This window comes from Leptonychotes weddellii, chromosome 15 (assembly GCF_054177405.1).
Source record: "Leptonychotes weddellii isolate Sample4059 chromosome 15, ASM5417740v2, whole genome shotgun sequence".
In the NCBI taxonomy this organism is placed as follows: domain Eukaryota; kingdom Metazoa; phylum Chordata; class Mammalia; order Carnivora; family Phocidae; genus Leptonychotes; species Leptonychotes weddellii.
In genome coordinates this window covers 27686049-27701450 of record NC_138383.1, presented here as the reverse complement: position 1 = coordinate 27701450, position 15402 = coordinate 27686049, and the positions used below count along the sequence as shown (strand labels likewise).

Here is a 15402-nt window from a genome sequence, read left to right as displayed (position 1 = left end):
TACAGGGAATGAAGATCATAGACACCACAATGATGTGAGTGGTGCAGGTGGAAGCTGCCTTCTTCCTTGCCTGCCCTGAGTGGGACCTCAGCATCACCAGGATGACCGTGTAAGATATCAGAAGAAGAAGGAACCAGATAAGGACCAACATTCCACTGTTGGAGATCATGAGGAACTCCAGGAGGGAGGTGTCAGTGCAAGCAAGTCTCAGCACTTGTGGGACATCACAGTAGAAATTATCCAGGACATTGGGGCCACAAAAAGGCAATGGGAGCATCAGAGCCAGCTGGACAATGGAGTGAACAAATCCCCCTACCCAAGCAGCCACCACCAGCCCCACACACAACTGAGTGTTCATGATGGTGACATAGTGGAGGGGCTGGAAGATGGCTATGTAGCGGTTATAGGCCATCACTGAAAGAAAGAAGACAGTCCCGCCTCCCAAGAGCTGAAAGAAGAAGATCTGGGCCATGCAGCCCTGGTAGGAAATGGTCTTGACTTCATGAAAGAAGTCCACCAGCATCTTTGAAGAAGTCACTGTGGAATAGCAGAGGTCTAAGACAGCCAGATTTCGGAGCAGAAAATACATGGGTATGTGGAGCCGGGACTCAGAAGTCACTGTGACCATGATAAGGATGTTTCCCACAACAGTGGTGACGTAGACAAATAGGAACACCAGGAACAGGAATTTCTGGAGCTTGTGGGTCTGTGAGAATCCTAAGAGGACAAACTCTGACACATGTGTGATATTCTGTGCTTCCATGGGATCCTCCCCACATGCCTAAAGAAAAACCATGCAAAACAAAAAAATCATGAAAATTCCATCATTTTCCTTTGGAGAGTCAGGAATAATTTGATCAAAGTCATTGTTGAATATATTCCAAGATGGAACTTAGGAGAGACTTCCATGGAGATAAATATATTTTCAAGGCTTTGACAGACTTATCTCCTTAACCACACCCTACATTGTATCACAGACATTTATGGGTCTTTCCCCCTTTGTATCACTCTGTCCTTGTCCCACGGGTTTCATGTCTGATTCATACCTGATGTGCCCAACATAGTGTCTTGTGAACTACAGGCTCCACAAATATGGTTGAATAAATGAAAAAAATGAATAAACATGTCAGCAAGTACATGTGACCACAAATATCATCATCCTGGATGCAAAAATCTTGAGAGGATATAGAGACTAATGATTTTAGATAAACAAATAGATGCTTTGTCATGGCAGAGATTTGAGGAGCTGCATATGATTCATTGCTGAAGGAAGAGAGGTGTAGATCAGAAGAAATTGTCATGCCCTAATTTGGAACCAAATGTAAATCAAACAAGCAGATGATCTTGGCTGAAGCTGGGATATTAATACTTCTCAAACTTTTCCACATAAATACTTCTCTAATGGCATTGTTGCCATGGGGCCATCTGCAGAGGTATCTCAAAACAGTCCTGGACAAATGCACAATTTCCTTGAACTCTCAAGCTTTATATTTCAAAAACTATGTGAACTTCCTATTATATGCATAACTCTAGACAATCTTTGAGGGGCTTCTTAAAATTTAAGTATTGTGGCTTGTAAACTTTGATTGTGAAAACCAAGGAGTTATAGAAAATATAGAATAAAGAAGAAAGAGATTTCTTTAGTTCAGTAAGTGAAAGTTCTAGAAGGCATTCACTTGAAAAATAAACTGAGTTCTTTAATGTTAAAACCCATTCCCTTGAGCTACACTTTTCCAAAATTTTCTCTAATCGTTCAGAAAAATTTGCCCTGAGGCCCGACCTTGTGAAGATATTAGAACATAAAAGGATTTCTCCTCCCTGGTTCCCACCTGATATATGAGAAGAACAATAGCAATTGCACTGATGTACTTTTCACAGGGAATTGAATGAATATGTGTAAAAAGATTTCTATCAACAAATATGAAACGGAATTATCTCTGAAATTATCTGTGAGGTGTTACAGTACTCAAAATATTGTCATGTTTATTTTATCTAGAATTCACATTTATCCCCAATATTTGTGTAAAATGGTGTTCCAGGAAGATACACTTTCTTTATTCTGTGGCTTCACCAACTTCCAGCATAAGACTATTTGAAAAGCGGGGCGCCTGGGTGGCTCAGTTGGTTAAGCGACTGCCTTCAGCTCAGGTCATGATCCCACGGTCCTGGGATCGAGTGCCGCATCGGGCTCCCTGCTCTGCGGGGAGCCTGCTTCTCCCTCTCCCACACCACCTGCTTGTGTTCCCTCTCTCGCTGTGTCTCTCTCTGTCAAATAAATAAATAAAATCTTTAAAAAAAAAAAAGACTATTTGAAAAGCGTCCCCATCGACAATTGAGAACCCCTGTAAGCCCTTTGGTGGAAAATAATGTGATGAAACAGGGTGAAAATAGGCTTATCCCAGCACACTAGGGTAGAAATCCCCGAGACAGGCGGGAGAGGAGCAGACACTCCAGGGGCGTTGTCAGAACAACCCTACAAAGTAGAGTAATTACAAAGAGTAGTACATCTTTGTCTCTAGCTTTGTGTCCTTGCTCTACCACATGGTGTCAAGTTTAGACTGGGTGCGCAGCATCTTAAATGGCCTGGTGGGGTCTCTCTGAGAAAGCCCCTGACCCCTAACCTTTTACCCCCAACCCCAACCCTCTCACCTGATTATGGATTCCTAAAATGCCAACAGCATAGTTTTATTATCCCTATTTTTATTTTTATCCCTATAAAAAAATTTTTTTTAAAGATTTTATTTATTTGACAGAAAGAGACACAGCGAGAGAGGGAACACAAGCAGGGGGAGTGGGAGAGGGAGAAGAAGGCTTCCCACTGAGCAGGGAGCCGGATGCGGGGCTCGATCCCAGGACCCTGGGAGCATGACCTGAGCCGAAGGCAGACGCTTAACCGGCTGAGCCACCCAGGCGCCCCTATCCCTATAAAAATTACAACTGTCACACACTTCTATATGCCTTTATCCGTCAGAGATGCACACTCTGTAATGTCAACTTCAAAAGACATTTTCCCTCTAAATCAAAACTTTCAAAATTTTCCATGATTCTTCATTGCCTATAAGAAAGAATTCACACTTAGATGGCTTTTCAAGGGCTCCTACCTTTCTTTGCAGAACCATCTGCCACTTAGTTGTAGAAGTTCCTTATATCTTTTGGATACTAACCTTTTGTTGTTGAAGTAGTAAACATTTCTCATAGTTGTAGCAGGAATCGTTGTTATTGTAGTAGTAGACATTTACTGAGTGTTCGCTATGTGCTAGGCACTATGCTAAGCAATTTATAAACATTAGCCTGTTTAATTCTCATATAGTATTTGCATGCTTATAAAATATAGCCAGTACTATTTTTTTTTAAAGATTTTATTTATTTGACAGAGAGAGAGACGAGGAGAGAGGGAACACAAGCAGAGGGAGTGGGAGAGGGAGAAGCAGGCTTCCCGCCGAGCAGGGAGCCCGATGTGGGGCTCGATCCCAGGACCCTGGGATCATGACCTGAGCCGAAGGCAGACGCTTAACGACTGAGCCACCCAGGCGCCCTAGCCAGTACTATTAATTATCCCCACTCTAGGTTAAATAATTTGCCCCAGGTCACACTGAAAGTGAGTAGCAGAGCTGGAACTCTGACCCAGGTCTGATTAGTCCCAGATTCTGCACTCCTAACTACTATTCTCTTCTTACTTGCTCCCTGCTAAGAACCTTTGACTTCAACCAAACTGATCCCCTCCTCAGTTCCTTAGGCGTCAGGACCTTTGATCAGGCCAGTACCCCACCTGGATTGCCTTCCCATCCTGTTCATCTATCCGAATCCTACCCCTCCTTCAAGGCCTGAGAGTAATGAGCTATTCCCTAACGTTACTATGGACTGGTATTTTTCCATAAAGATGGCTCTGTCTCCTCGCTTATGTTTGTAATTTCAATGCAAGTCTGATATGTTGAGTGCTACACAGTTCTTAGGGCACGCATAGCCTTTCTCATAGATGGTTCCCAAAAGAATGCTTGATGGCTTGATGGTAGGTGGAGTGCTGGGATGGGCCAGACCACTGTGAGAGGTGAAAAGAGAGCAAGTCGCCACTGAATGAGAGTTCAGTTCAAGGGAATTTGAAGGGAACCCCAAATCCTAATTCCCAGCATCACCAGATTTACAAACCTAAAAGCATCCCCTTAGCATGGCCAGCATGCTTTCCACGAACTTGTAAGAATGTTTGGAAATGATTCTTCCGCCTACGTGCAAAAAGAATAGATTTAGACGGGAAAGCAAAATAAAGAGACATACTGAGGGGCATGGATATGAACAGGGAAAGAGAAGGATTCCAGACCTTTTTTGTTGTTGCTCCATCTTGTTTCCCATCCATCTTGCTCTTAATGAAATTCGTCCATGCAGGACTGAGAGAGGAGGGGAGGGGCACCAAGTGGTTCCAAAAATGGGGGTGAATTTAGTCTGTGGTCATCTTGGAAGTATTAACAGGTCTTATTAAGACAAGATAGAGAAGAAGGGAGGATGGAGGCAAAGCAGTAGAGAAGGAATGGAGACTCGGAGTGGGAGAGCAGCGGGCAGGAGGAGGAGGAAGAACAGAGGATTAAAAGGGGAACAGTAGAGAGTGGGAAGTGTGAGAGAAAGACCTGGTGTTTTCTTCTAGGTGTGGGAAGAAGCTGGAGTATGTGTGTGGGAGATGGGGGAGAAACCAGCTGTATCTCTTCTGCTCTCCCTCCCACCCTCTGTCCTGAATTCCACACAACACATAAGCCAGTACAGATAAAAGTTTTAGTTCCAGATAAAATTAATTGTTCCCCCAAGCCCTGTCCCCCAGCATTCTTGCCCAGTGACTTCCCCTACCCTCCCTCCACCCCATGCTTGTCTTACAGCAGGCTTTGCAGGAGCCTTTTCAGTGTGGACTTGTCCATGGGAAGGACACTGCAGCCATCACCTACCTCCGGCCCAAAGTGGCCAAGGGGACTTAGAACCTTCACCCTCCAGGCTACCCTTCTCCTGTAGCTCCATTCTTTTCCTGGCCTCTGTCAGACCAAGAACACACAGAGGATTGGCCTTAAGGGAAAGACACTCCTCAGGGAAAAAAAGTTAGGCTTAATTCACAAATTGAAGCCGGGCTGAGGCTGCTGAGGGCAGGAGCACTGGGAGTTATTTAAAAAAGTGTGTAAGTTGTTGCATCAGATGCACATTATCATTGAGAAACCGCCTTGGGTCCCAATGCTCCGGGGGCACTGATCATAGGGCTAAGATGAAGAAGAGGAAGAAACTTATGGGAAATAAATTCCCGGGGAGGTTTATAAGAACCAAATCCTTTGAGGTCAGCACCATGGGCAGTGCAAGGCCTTCAACCTCTGCTTCCACCACCGTAGTTGAAAAACTAAGCTCTATTCTAGGACATGGTCCAGGTCATGCCCTCTGTAAACTCCAAAGCCTTTTTCACATGTCCATTTATTAAGGCATCTCTCACCCCCACCTCTGATCTGCTCTCCTCACTGCCAGTGTGACCTTCTTAATACAAATTGGCTAAGTTTACCCTCAAGATAGAACTCACATGCCATAAAGTGCACAGGTCAGTTGGTTTTCATATATTCACAGGTTTGTGTAACCATCACCAGCCACTGTCTAACTCCAGAGCATGTTCCTCACTCTGAGAGCAACCTCCTATTTTCTAGCAGTGACTGTCCAGTCTGTTCTATCCCCAGGCCCTGGCAACCACTAATCACTAATCTAGTTTTGTCCCCGTGGATTTGCCCATTCTGGACACTTTACATAAATGGAGTTGTATAATATGTAGTCTTCTTTCTTCTTGCTTCTTTCTCCAAGCATAATGTTTCCAAGGTTCTTCCATGTTCTATTAGTACCTCTTTACGACTGAATAATATTCCATTGTGTGGATATACACTTTTGTTTACCATTTATCAGTTCTTGGGCATTTGGCTTGTTTCTACTTTTTGGCTATTATGAATAATGTTGCTATAATATATGCACACATGTTTTTGTGTGGACATATGTATTCAATTATCTTGAATATATACCCGGGAGGTAGAATACCGGGTCATATGATAACTCTATTTTAACCTTTTAAGGAACTGCCAATCTGTTTTCCAGCAGCTGCACCATTTTATATTCCCACCAGCAGCATCTGAGCAGTGACAATTTCTCCACCAACACTTATTATCTGTCTTTTTATTATAACCATCCTGTGGGAGTGAAGCATTTCATAGTGGTTTTGTTTTCATTTTAAATTCCAGGATAGTTAACATACAGTGTTGTGTTAGTTTCAGGTGTACAATATAGTGATTTAACGATGCCATACATCACCCTGTGCTTATCACAACAGGTGCACTCCTTAATCCCCATCACCTATTTCATCCACCCCCCCACCCACCTCCCCTCTGGTAAACACCAGTTTGTTCTCTGTTTCTTTCTCTTTTTTAAGATTTTATTTTTAAGTAATCTCTACACCCAACATGAGACTTGAACTTACAACCCCGAGATCAAGAGTTGTCTGCTCTGCTGACTGAGACAGCCAGGAGCCCTAAGAGTCTGTTTCTTGGTTTGTCTCTCTCTCTCTCTTTTTTTCTCTTTGCTCACTTGTTTTGTTTCTTAAATTCCACATGTGAGTGAAATCAAATGGTATTTGTCTTTCTCTTACTGACTTAATTCACTTAGCATTATACTCTCTAGCTCCATTCATGTTGTTGCAAATGGCAAGATTTCATTCTTTTTTATGGCTGGATAATATTCCATTGTATATATGTACTACATCTTTATCCAGTCATCTATAGATGGACACTTGGGCTGTTTCCATAATTTGATTATTATAAATAATGCTGCTATAAACATAAGGGTGCATGCATCCCTTTGAATTAGTGTCTTCATTTTCTTTGGGTAAATCCAGTAGTGCAATTGCTGGATTGTAGGGTAGTTCCATTTTTAATTTTTTCAGGAGCCTCCATACTGTTTTCCACAGTGGCTGCACCAGTTTTCATTCCCACCAAAGTGCATGAGGGATCCTTTTTCTCCACATCCTCATCAGCACTTGTTGTTTCTTGTGTTTTTTATTTCAGCCATTCTGACAGATGGGAGGTGATATCTCATTGTGGTTTTGATTTGCATTTCCCTGGTGTTGAGTGATGTTGCGTGTCTTTTCATGTGTTTGTTGGCCATTTGGATGTCTTCTTTGGAGAAATGTTTGTTCGTGTCTTCTGCCCATTTTTAAATTGGATTATTTGTTTTTCTGCTATTGAGTTGTAGAAGTTCCTTATATCTTTTGGATACTAACCCTTTGTTGGATATGTCATTTGCAAATATCTTCTCCCACTCAGTAGGTCATCTTTTAGTGTTGTTGATTGTTTCCTTCACTGTGCAAAAGCTTTTTATTTTGATGCAGTCTCAACAGTTTGTTTTGTTTTTATTTCCCTTGCCTCCGGAGACATGTCTACAATAATGTTCCTTTGGCTGATGTCAGAGACATTACTGCCTGTGCTCTCTTCTAGGATTTTTATGGTTTCAGGTCTCACATTTAGATCTTTAATCCACTTTGAGTTTACTTTTGTGAATGGTGTAAGAAAGTGGTCCAGCTTCATTCTTCTGCGTGTTGCTGTCCAATTTTCCCAACACCATTTGTTGAAGAGATTATCTTTTTCCCATTGGATATTCTTTCCTCCTTTGTCAAAGATTAAGTGACCACATAATTATGGGTTTACCTCTGGGTTTTCTTTTCTGTTCCATTGGTGTGTCTATTTTTGTGCCAATACCATACTGTTTTGATTACTTGAGCTTTGTAATATAACTTGAAGTCTGGAATTGTGATATCTCCAGTTTTGCTTTTCTTTTTCAAAATTGTTTTTGGCTATTTAGAGTCTTCTGTGGTTCCATATAAATTTTAGGATCTTTTGTTCTAGTTCTGTGAAAAATGCTGTTGGTATTTTGATAGGGATTACATTAGATCGGTAGATTGCTTTGGGTAGTATAGCTATTTTAACAATATTTGTTCTTCCAGTCCATGAACATGGAAAGTCATTCCATTTCTTTGTGTCATCTTCAATTTCTTTCATCAGTGTTTTATAGTTTTCAGAGTACAGGTCTTTTTTTTTTTTAAGATTTTATTTATTTATTTGAGAGAGAGAGCATATGAGAGGAGGGAGGGTCAGAGGGAGAAGCAGACTCCCTGCTGAGCAGGGAGCCCGATGTGGGACTCAATCCCGGGACTCCAGGATCATGACCTGAGCCGAAGGCAGTCCTTTAACCAACTGAGCCACCCAGGTGCCCCAGAGTACAGGTCTTTCACCTCTTTGGTTAGTTTTATCCCTAGGTATCTTTTACTTTTGGCACAATCATAAATGGGATTGTTTTATTAATTTCTCTTTCTGCTGCTTCATTATCAGTGCATAGAAATGCAACAGATTTCTGCACATTGATTTTGTATCTTGTGACTTTACTGAATTCATGTATCAGTTCTAGTAGTTTTTTTGGTGAAGTCTTTAGGGTTTTCTGTATATAGTATCATGTCATCTGCAAATAATGAAAGTTTTACTTCCTCCTTACCAATTTGGGTGTCTTTTACTTCTTTTTGTTGTCTAATTGCTGTGACTAGGACTTCCAGTACTATGTTGAATAAAAGTGATGAGAGTGGACATCCTTGTCTTGTTCCTCTCATTGTGGTTTTGATTTGCATTTCCTAATGATCGATGATGTTGAACATCTTTTCATGTGTTAATTGGCCATTTGTATATCTTCTTTGGAGAAATGTCCATTCAAATCCTTTGTCCTTTTTTAGTTGAATTATCTTCTTTTTTTGAGTTATAAAGATGCTTTGTGTATTCTAGATATTAAACCTTTATAAGATGTGTGATATGCAAATATCATATCCCATTCTGTAGGTAATTTTGTCATATTTTTGATAATGTGTTTGGTGCACAAAAGATTTTAATTTTTGTGAAGTCTAATACATCTATTATTTCTTAAGTTGCTTGTGCTTTTTTAATTTTAAAATCCATTGTCAAATTTGAGGTCATAACTTTACTCATGTTTTTGTTTAACAGTTTTATAGTTTTAGCTCTTTTATATAGGTAGTTGATTCATGTTGAGTTCATTTTTATGTTTGGCGTGAAGTAGGAGTCCAACTTTATTGTTTTGCATATAGTTATCCAGTTGCCCCAACATTATTTTTTTAAAAGACTCTCTTTTTCCATTGAATGTCTTTGGCACTATTGGCCATAGAGTCAGAGTTTATTTCTGAACACTCAATTCTCTCTCTTGTTTTTTTTATTATTAACATACAATGTATTATTTGTTTCAGGGGTACAGGTCTGTGAGTCATTAATCTTACACAATTCATAGCGCTCACCACAACACACACCTTCCCCAATGTCCATCACCCAGCCACCCCATTTCCCCCACCCCCTGACACTCCAGCAACCCTCAGTTTGTTTCCTGAGATTAAGAGTCTCTTATAATTTGTCTCCCTCTCTGGTTTCACCTTGTTTCATTTTTTCCTCTCTTTCCCTATGATCCTCTGCCTTGTTTCTCAAATTCCACATATCAGTGAGATCATATGATAATTGTCTTTCTCTGATTGACTTATTTCACCTAGCATAATACCCTCTAGTTCCATCCATATCATTGCAAATGGCAAGATTTCAATTTTTGATGGCTGCATAATATTCCATTGTGCATATATACCACATATTCTTTATCCATTCATTTGTCAATGGACATCTGGGCTCTTTCCAGAGTTTGGCTATTGTGGACATTGCTACTATAAATATTGGGGTGTAAGTGCCCCTTCGGATCACTACATTTGTATCTTTGGGGTAAATACCCAGTAGTGCAATTGCTGCGTCATAGAGTAGCTCTATTTTCAACTTTTTGAAGAACCTCCATACTGTTTTCCAGAGTGGCTGCACCAGCTTGCATTCCCACCAACAATGTGGGAGGGTTCCCCTTCCTCTGCATCCTTGCCAACATCTGTCATTTCCTGACTTGTTAATTTTAGCCATTCTGACTGGTGTGAGGTGGTATCTCATTGTGATTTTGATTTGTAGTTCCCTGATGCTGAGTGATGTTGAGCACTTTTCATGTGGACACTCAATTCTCTTCAGTTGGTCTAGATGTCTATCATTATGCCAGTACCATGATGTTTTGATTACTGTAGCTTTGTAGTAAGTTTTGAAATTAGGAATTGTGAGTCCTCCTATTTTGTTTTTCTTTTTCAATGTTGTTTTAGCTATTTGAGGCTCCTTGTAGGTTGCATATGAATTTGAAGATTGTGCATTCCATTTCTGCAAAAAAAAAAAAAAAGCCCATTGGAATTTTGATGGTAATTGCATTGATTCTGTAGATCACCTTGGAGGGTGTTGCCATCTTAACAACATTGAGCCTTCCAATCTATGAACATGGGATGTCTTTTTGTTTATTTAAATCCTTATTAATTTTAGTCAGCAATGTTTTTCATTTTTCAGTGTGCAAGTCTTTCACCTCCTAACTTAAATTTTTCTTAAGTATTTTATTCTTTTGGATGTTATTGTTAATGGAATTGTTTTCTTAACTCTTTTTCTAATTGGTTTTGTAGAGACACAACTAAAATGTGCATTTTGATATTGCACACTGCAACTTTGCTGAATTTGTTTATTAGTTCTAATAGTTTTTGTGGATTCTATGGGATTTTCTATATAGAGAACCATGTCTTCTGCAAACAAAGTTAGTTTTACTTCTTCCTTCTTTTTGTCCTGCCTTTTATTTCTCTTTCTTGCCTATTTGCTCTGGGTAAAACTTCCAATACAGTATTGAAAATAGCAGTGGTGAAGTGGGCATCTTTTTCTTGAAAGCTTTCAGGTTTTCAACATTGACTATCACGTTAGCTGTGAGTTTCATAAATGCCCGGCTTCCTGGGGCTCCTGCGTGGCTCACTTGGTTAGGTGACTGACTTTTGATTTTGGCTCAGGATATGATCTCACGGTCGTGAGATTGAGCCCCGTATTGGGCTCTGCACCCTTGAGGAGTCTGCTTGTCCCTTTCCCTCTGCTCCTTCCCCCACTCTCTCTCTCAAATAAATAAATAAATAAATAAAATCAATCTTCAAAAAAAAATAAATGTCTCCTTTCCAATCCTAATTTTGTGAGTGTTTTTATCATAAAAAGGTGTTTAATGCATCTATGGACATTATTATGTGGGGTTTTCCTTCATTTTATTACTGTGGCATATTACATTGATTGATTTTCTTGTGGCAAACTATCTTTACATTCCTGGCATAAATCCCACATGGTCATGATGTATAATCCTTTTAATATACTGTTGGATTTAATATACTGTTGGTTTGCTAGAATTTTGTTGAGGATTTTTGCTTCCATATTTATAAAGAATATTGGTCCATAGTTTTATTTTCTTGTGTTACCTTTGACTTTGGTATCAGGGTAATGGTGACTTTATATAATGTCCTAGACAGTGTTCCTTTTTCTTTTATTTTTTGGAAGCATTTGAGTAGTATTGTTGATAATTCTCCTTTACATGTTTGGTAGAATTCAGTGAAGCCATCTGCTCCTGGACTTTTCTTTGTTGGGAGGTTTTTTAATATTAATTCATTCTTTACTTATAGAGGTCTGTTGAGATTTTCTATTTCTTCTTGAGTAATACCTTTGTAATTTGTGTGTTTCCAAAAATTCATCCATTTAATATGGATTATCTAACTTGTTTGTATATAACTGTTCATAGTATTCTATTTAATCCTTTTCATTTCTATAAGGTTGGTAATATGTTCTATTCTAGCAAATTATTTTCATTCCATAAGGTTGGTCTCTGCTATCATTTCTGATTTTATTTATTTACATCTTCTTTCTCTCTCTTTTTTATTTAAAGATTTTATTTATTTATTTGACAGAGAGAGAGCACAAGTAGGCAGAGCAGCAAGTTGAAGGAGAGGGAGATGCAGGCTCCCCACTGAGCAGAGAGCCCGATGTGGGGCTCAATCCCAGGACCCTGGGATCATGACCTGAGCTGAAGGCAGACACTTAACTGACTGAGCCACCCAGGTGCCCATTTTCTCTCTTTTTTTTTCTTAGTGTAGCTAAAGGTTTCTAAATCTTGTTCATCTTTTCAAAGAATCAACTTTTGGTTTTGTTAATTCTTTCTATTCTTTTTATATTCTCTGTTTCATTTATCTTGCTCTAACCTTTATTATTTCCTTCCTTCTGCCGGCTTTGCATTTAGTTTGTTTTTCTTTCTCTAGTTCCTTAAAGTATAAAGTTACTGTTGATTGATTGTTGATTTTAGATTTTTCTTCTTTTTATTTTAGATTTTTTTAAGTAATCTCTACACCCAATGTGGAACTTGAACTCACAACCCCGAGATCAAGAGTCACACACTCTACCGACTGAGCCAGTCCGGCACACCTCTTTTTTTTTTTAATGTAGGCATGTATGCTATAAACTTCCCCCCAAGAACTGCTTTTACTGCATCCCATAAGTTTTGGTGTGTTGTGTTTTTGTTTTCATTCATCTCAAAGTATGTTCTAATTTCCCTAGTGATTTCTTTTTCTATCCATTTGCTGTTTAAGAATGTAGTTTAATTTCCAAGTATTTGAAAATTTTCCAGTTTTCCTTTTATTAATTTCTAGCCTCTTTCCATTGTAGTCAGAGAAGATACTTTATATGATTTCAATATTTTAAAATATCCAGCAATATCTTGGATGAGATCCTACCTCTATAAAACATTACCACTGGAAGAAATTGTATAAGAAATGCACAAGAAATCTCTATTATTTCTTACAGCTGTATATCAATCCACAATAATTTTAGTTAACAACAACAACAACAAAACACGACCAGAATTCAGAAGAATATATGCTCTACTACAAATTAACAGTATGTCCTTTGGAATGTCACTTAAGCTTTCTCAACTTCTATTCCATATCTCCAAAATAAAATAATTAGGAAAAAAAACCCCAGCAGAACAATAGATAGCAAAGTAAATATCCATGGACAACATCTACAATAAAACTAGATAAAGGTCCACAGACCCCAACAGGCAAGTGAGGAAAATCCCTGCACAAGGGCTGCATGGTCTCAGCATCTGTGAAGGAGGAAGCAGAGGGAAGCAACAGGATGCCTAACAGAACTGAAAGGAAGAAAATAAAAATAGCCAACAGGTATTCTCTGGAAAGTATGGCAAGCCAATTCAATAATAGCAGCTAAAAGAGAGTGGTTTTTCCAAATCCAGTGGAGGGTGAATGTAAGAAGCTTGGAGTCAAATCTCTGAGAACTGATAAACCAGAGCTTCTTTCCAGCACACACCCCACATGGAAGAGAAGCTGCTGGAAATGAAATAAAAACTGATCCAGATGAGACAAAGAGACAAAGGAAATAGAAGGTACAGACAAAAATGGTGGGGAGGACAGAGATAGCTCTAACAGAGCTAGTAAATCTCAGAAAGCAAGAAACCACATTGTTGAATACTACATAAAAACAACAGAAGAGAGGATGTATGAATCATGCCCTCTTCCAAAAGTTCAGCAAAACTACTTTCACACCAAAAAAAAAAAAAAAAAAAGCCACAGGAAAAAATCAAGGGAGAATCCCATACAAAGTTGTTAAAAGAAATTAAAAAAAAAAAAAAGGGAGAGAGAAAAAAAAAGACTAAAGAACAGTATAATAGCCCAAGGACAATGTGATCACACCAGAAAGACATGTCCACCAAACAAATCAAAAGTACTCGTAGAGGTTCTAAAGACACCATCCAACTTCTCCCACTTATTACAGATTAAAACTAAAATCTGAGGACACCAAAAAGAAAGCATAGCAGGGGGCGCCTGGGTGGCTCAGGTGGTTAAGCGACTGCCTTCGGCTCAGGTCATGATCCTGAAGTCCCAGGATCGAGTCCCGCATCGGGCTCCCCGCTCGGCGGGGAGCCTGCTTCTCCCTCTGACCCTCCCCCCTCTCATGTGCTCTCTGTCTCTCTCATTCTCTCTCTCAAATAAATAAATAAAATCTTTAAAAAAAAAAAAAAAGAAAACATAGCAGGCTGTTTGGGAAGGGAAGTAAAAACTTGAATACCAATCAATATGGTAGCTGGTTCCCTGACTTGTTTTTCCCTTCCATAGCTATTGTCTTAGATTCTAGAGTCCCAGAAGTGTTCGGTGGATGTGTAAAAAAAAAAAGTCTAAGAAAAGCCCTCTCTTTATGGTCAGAGGACTGGGAAAGGGACCATAAGAATATATGGGAAAATCTCCATTTTTCCCTCTTTCTCTTTTTCTTCTCCTGGACCCATCCCAAGTAAAGCCCAGTCATAGAAATACAATCCTGCAGCAACTGCACAGACACTTAAAACTCTGACCAAAACCCCTATCTTGCCAGAGGACCTGGCAAGAGACTCACAGGGTCCAAATAATAGAGGGCAGGGGATTCTCATGGTTTGTTTGTTGGTTTTTTTTTTTTCCTCTCTCTCTCTCAATTTTCACCACTTTGTCCCAAGACAGATTTAGTCATAGGAATTTCATGACAACACAGGGATGTGAAAACCCTGGCTTTGTAGCCAGAGCACCAGGAAAAGGGGTCCCTAGGAACCAGATGCCATAAATGATGGAGAGAAAGGGATCCTTAAATCCGTGCATAAGCAGCACTGATGTGAAGTAGTGTAGCAGAAGCTTTTGGAACTGAGGTAGTGTGCACCACTGACAAGGTCCCAGCCTGGCTCCCAGGTGGCACAGACATGGGGCCAACCATAATAGAACTATAAAGGTTTTGAAGTCTGCTGACGTTGGAAGCACGCCTCACACAAGATAGGTCAGGACGAGAAGGGTTAACTGACAGCTAAGCAGACAAACAAACTCAACATTCTCCAGAGGACGTTGACAGACTCAAGGTCTCACAACGTAATATTTCCAAGATAAAATCCAAAATTATTCAACATTAAAAGAAAAAGAAAACAGGACAACTCTCTACAACTTGCAAGGAAAAGACAATAAACACCAACCCTACCATGATGCTGATGTGAAATGATCAAACACAGACTTTAAAGTAGCTATTATCACCATTTTCCGTGAGGTAAAAGTGAACGCCCTTGAAACACATGGAAAGATAGCAGTTTTCTGCAAAGAAATGACACTTGTAGAAAAAGAACCAAATGGAAATTTTAGAACTGAAAAATACAACAGAAATAAAATATTCACTGAAGGACCTAAATGGAGATGACAATGGGAAGTGAACTTGAAGATAGTACAATGGACATTATCCAATCTGAAAAAAGATCACAAGCATGGCTAAGTTCACATGCAGTCAGAGTTTGCCTGAGAGGTGAGCTTGTCTGGGCCTGATGATCTGGACTTACCATCTTCCTACCTTTCCAGGGTCTCATTTCCATGTGCATGCATGTGTGTTCCTGGGCCCTTTCTGCTTTAAAAGTCACCCCTTGCTAGAG

General features: G+C 39.7%; 1 protein-coding gene across 1 annotated transcript in view; it reads right to left on the bottom strand.

Annotated features, from left to right (window-relative positions):
- Window positions 1-763, bottom strand: part of LOC102739951 (olfactory receptor 4D1) — a 3311-nt gene extending 2548 nt beyond the window's left edge. The window contains exon 1 of the mRNA XM_006748892.2: window positions 4-763. Within this exon, the coding sequence (XP_006748955.2) occupies window positions 4-763 (760 nt within the window). The remainder of the gene's footprint in view (window positions 1-3) is intronic.
- Between the last annotated feature and the right edge of the window lie 14639 nt (window positions 764-15402).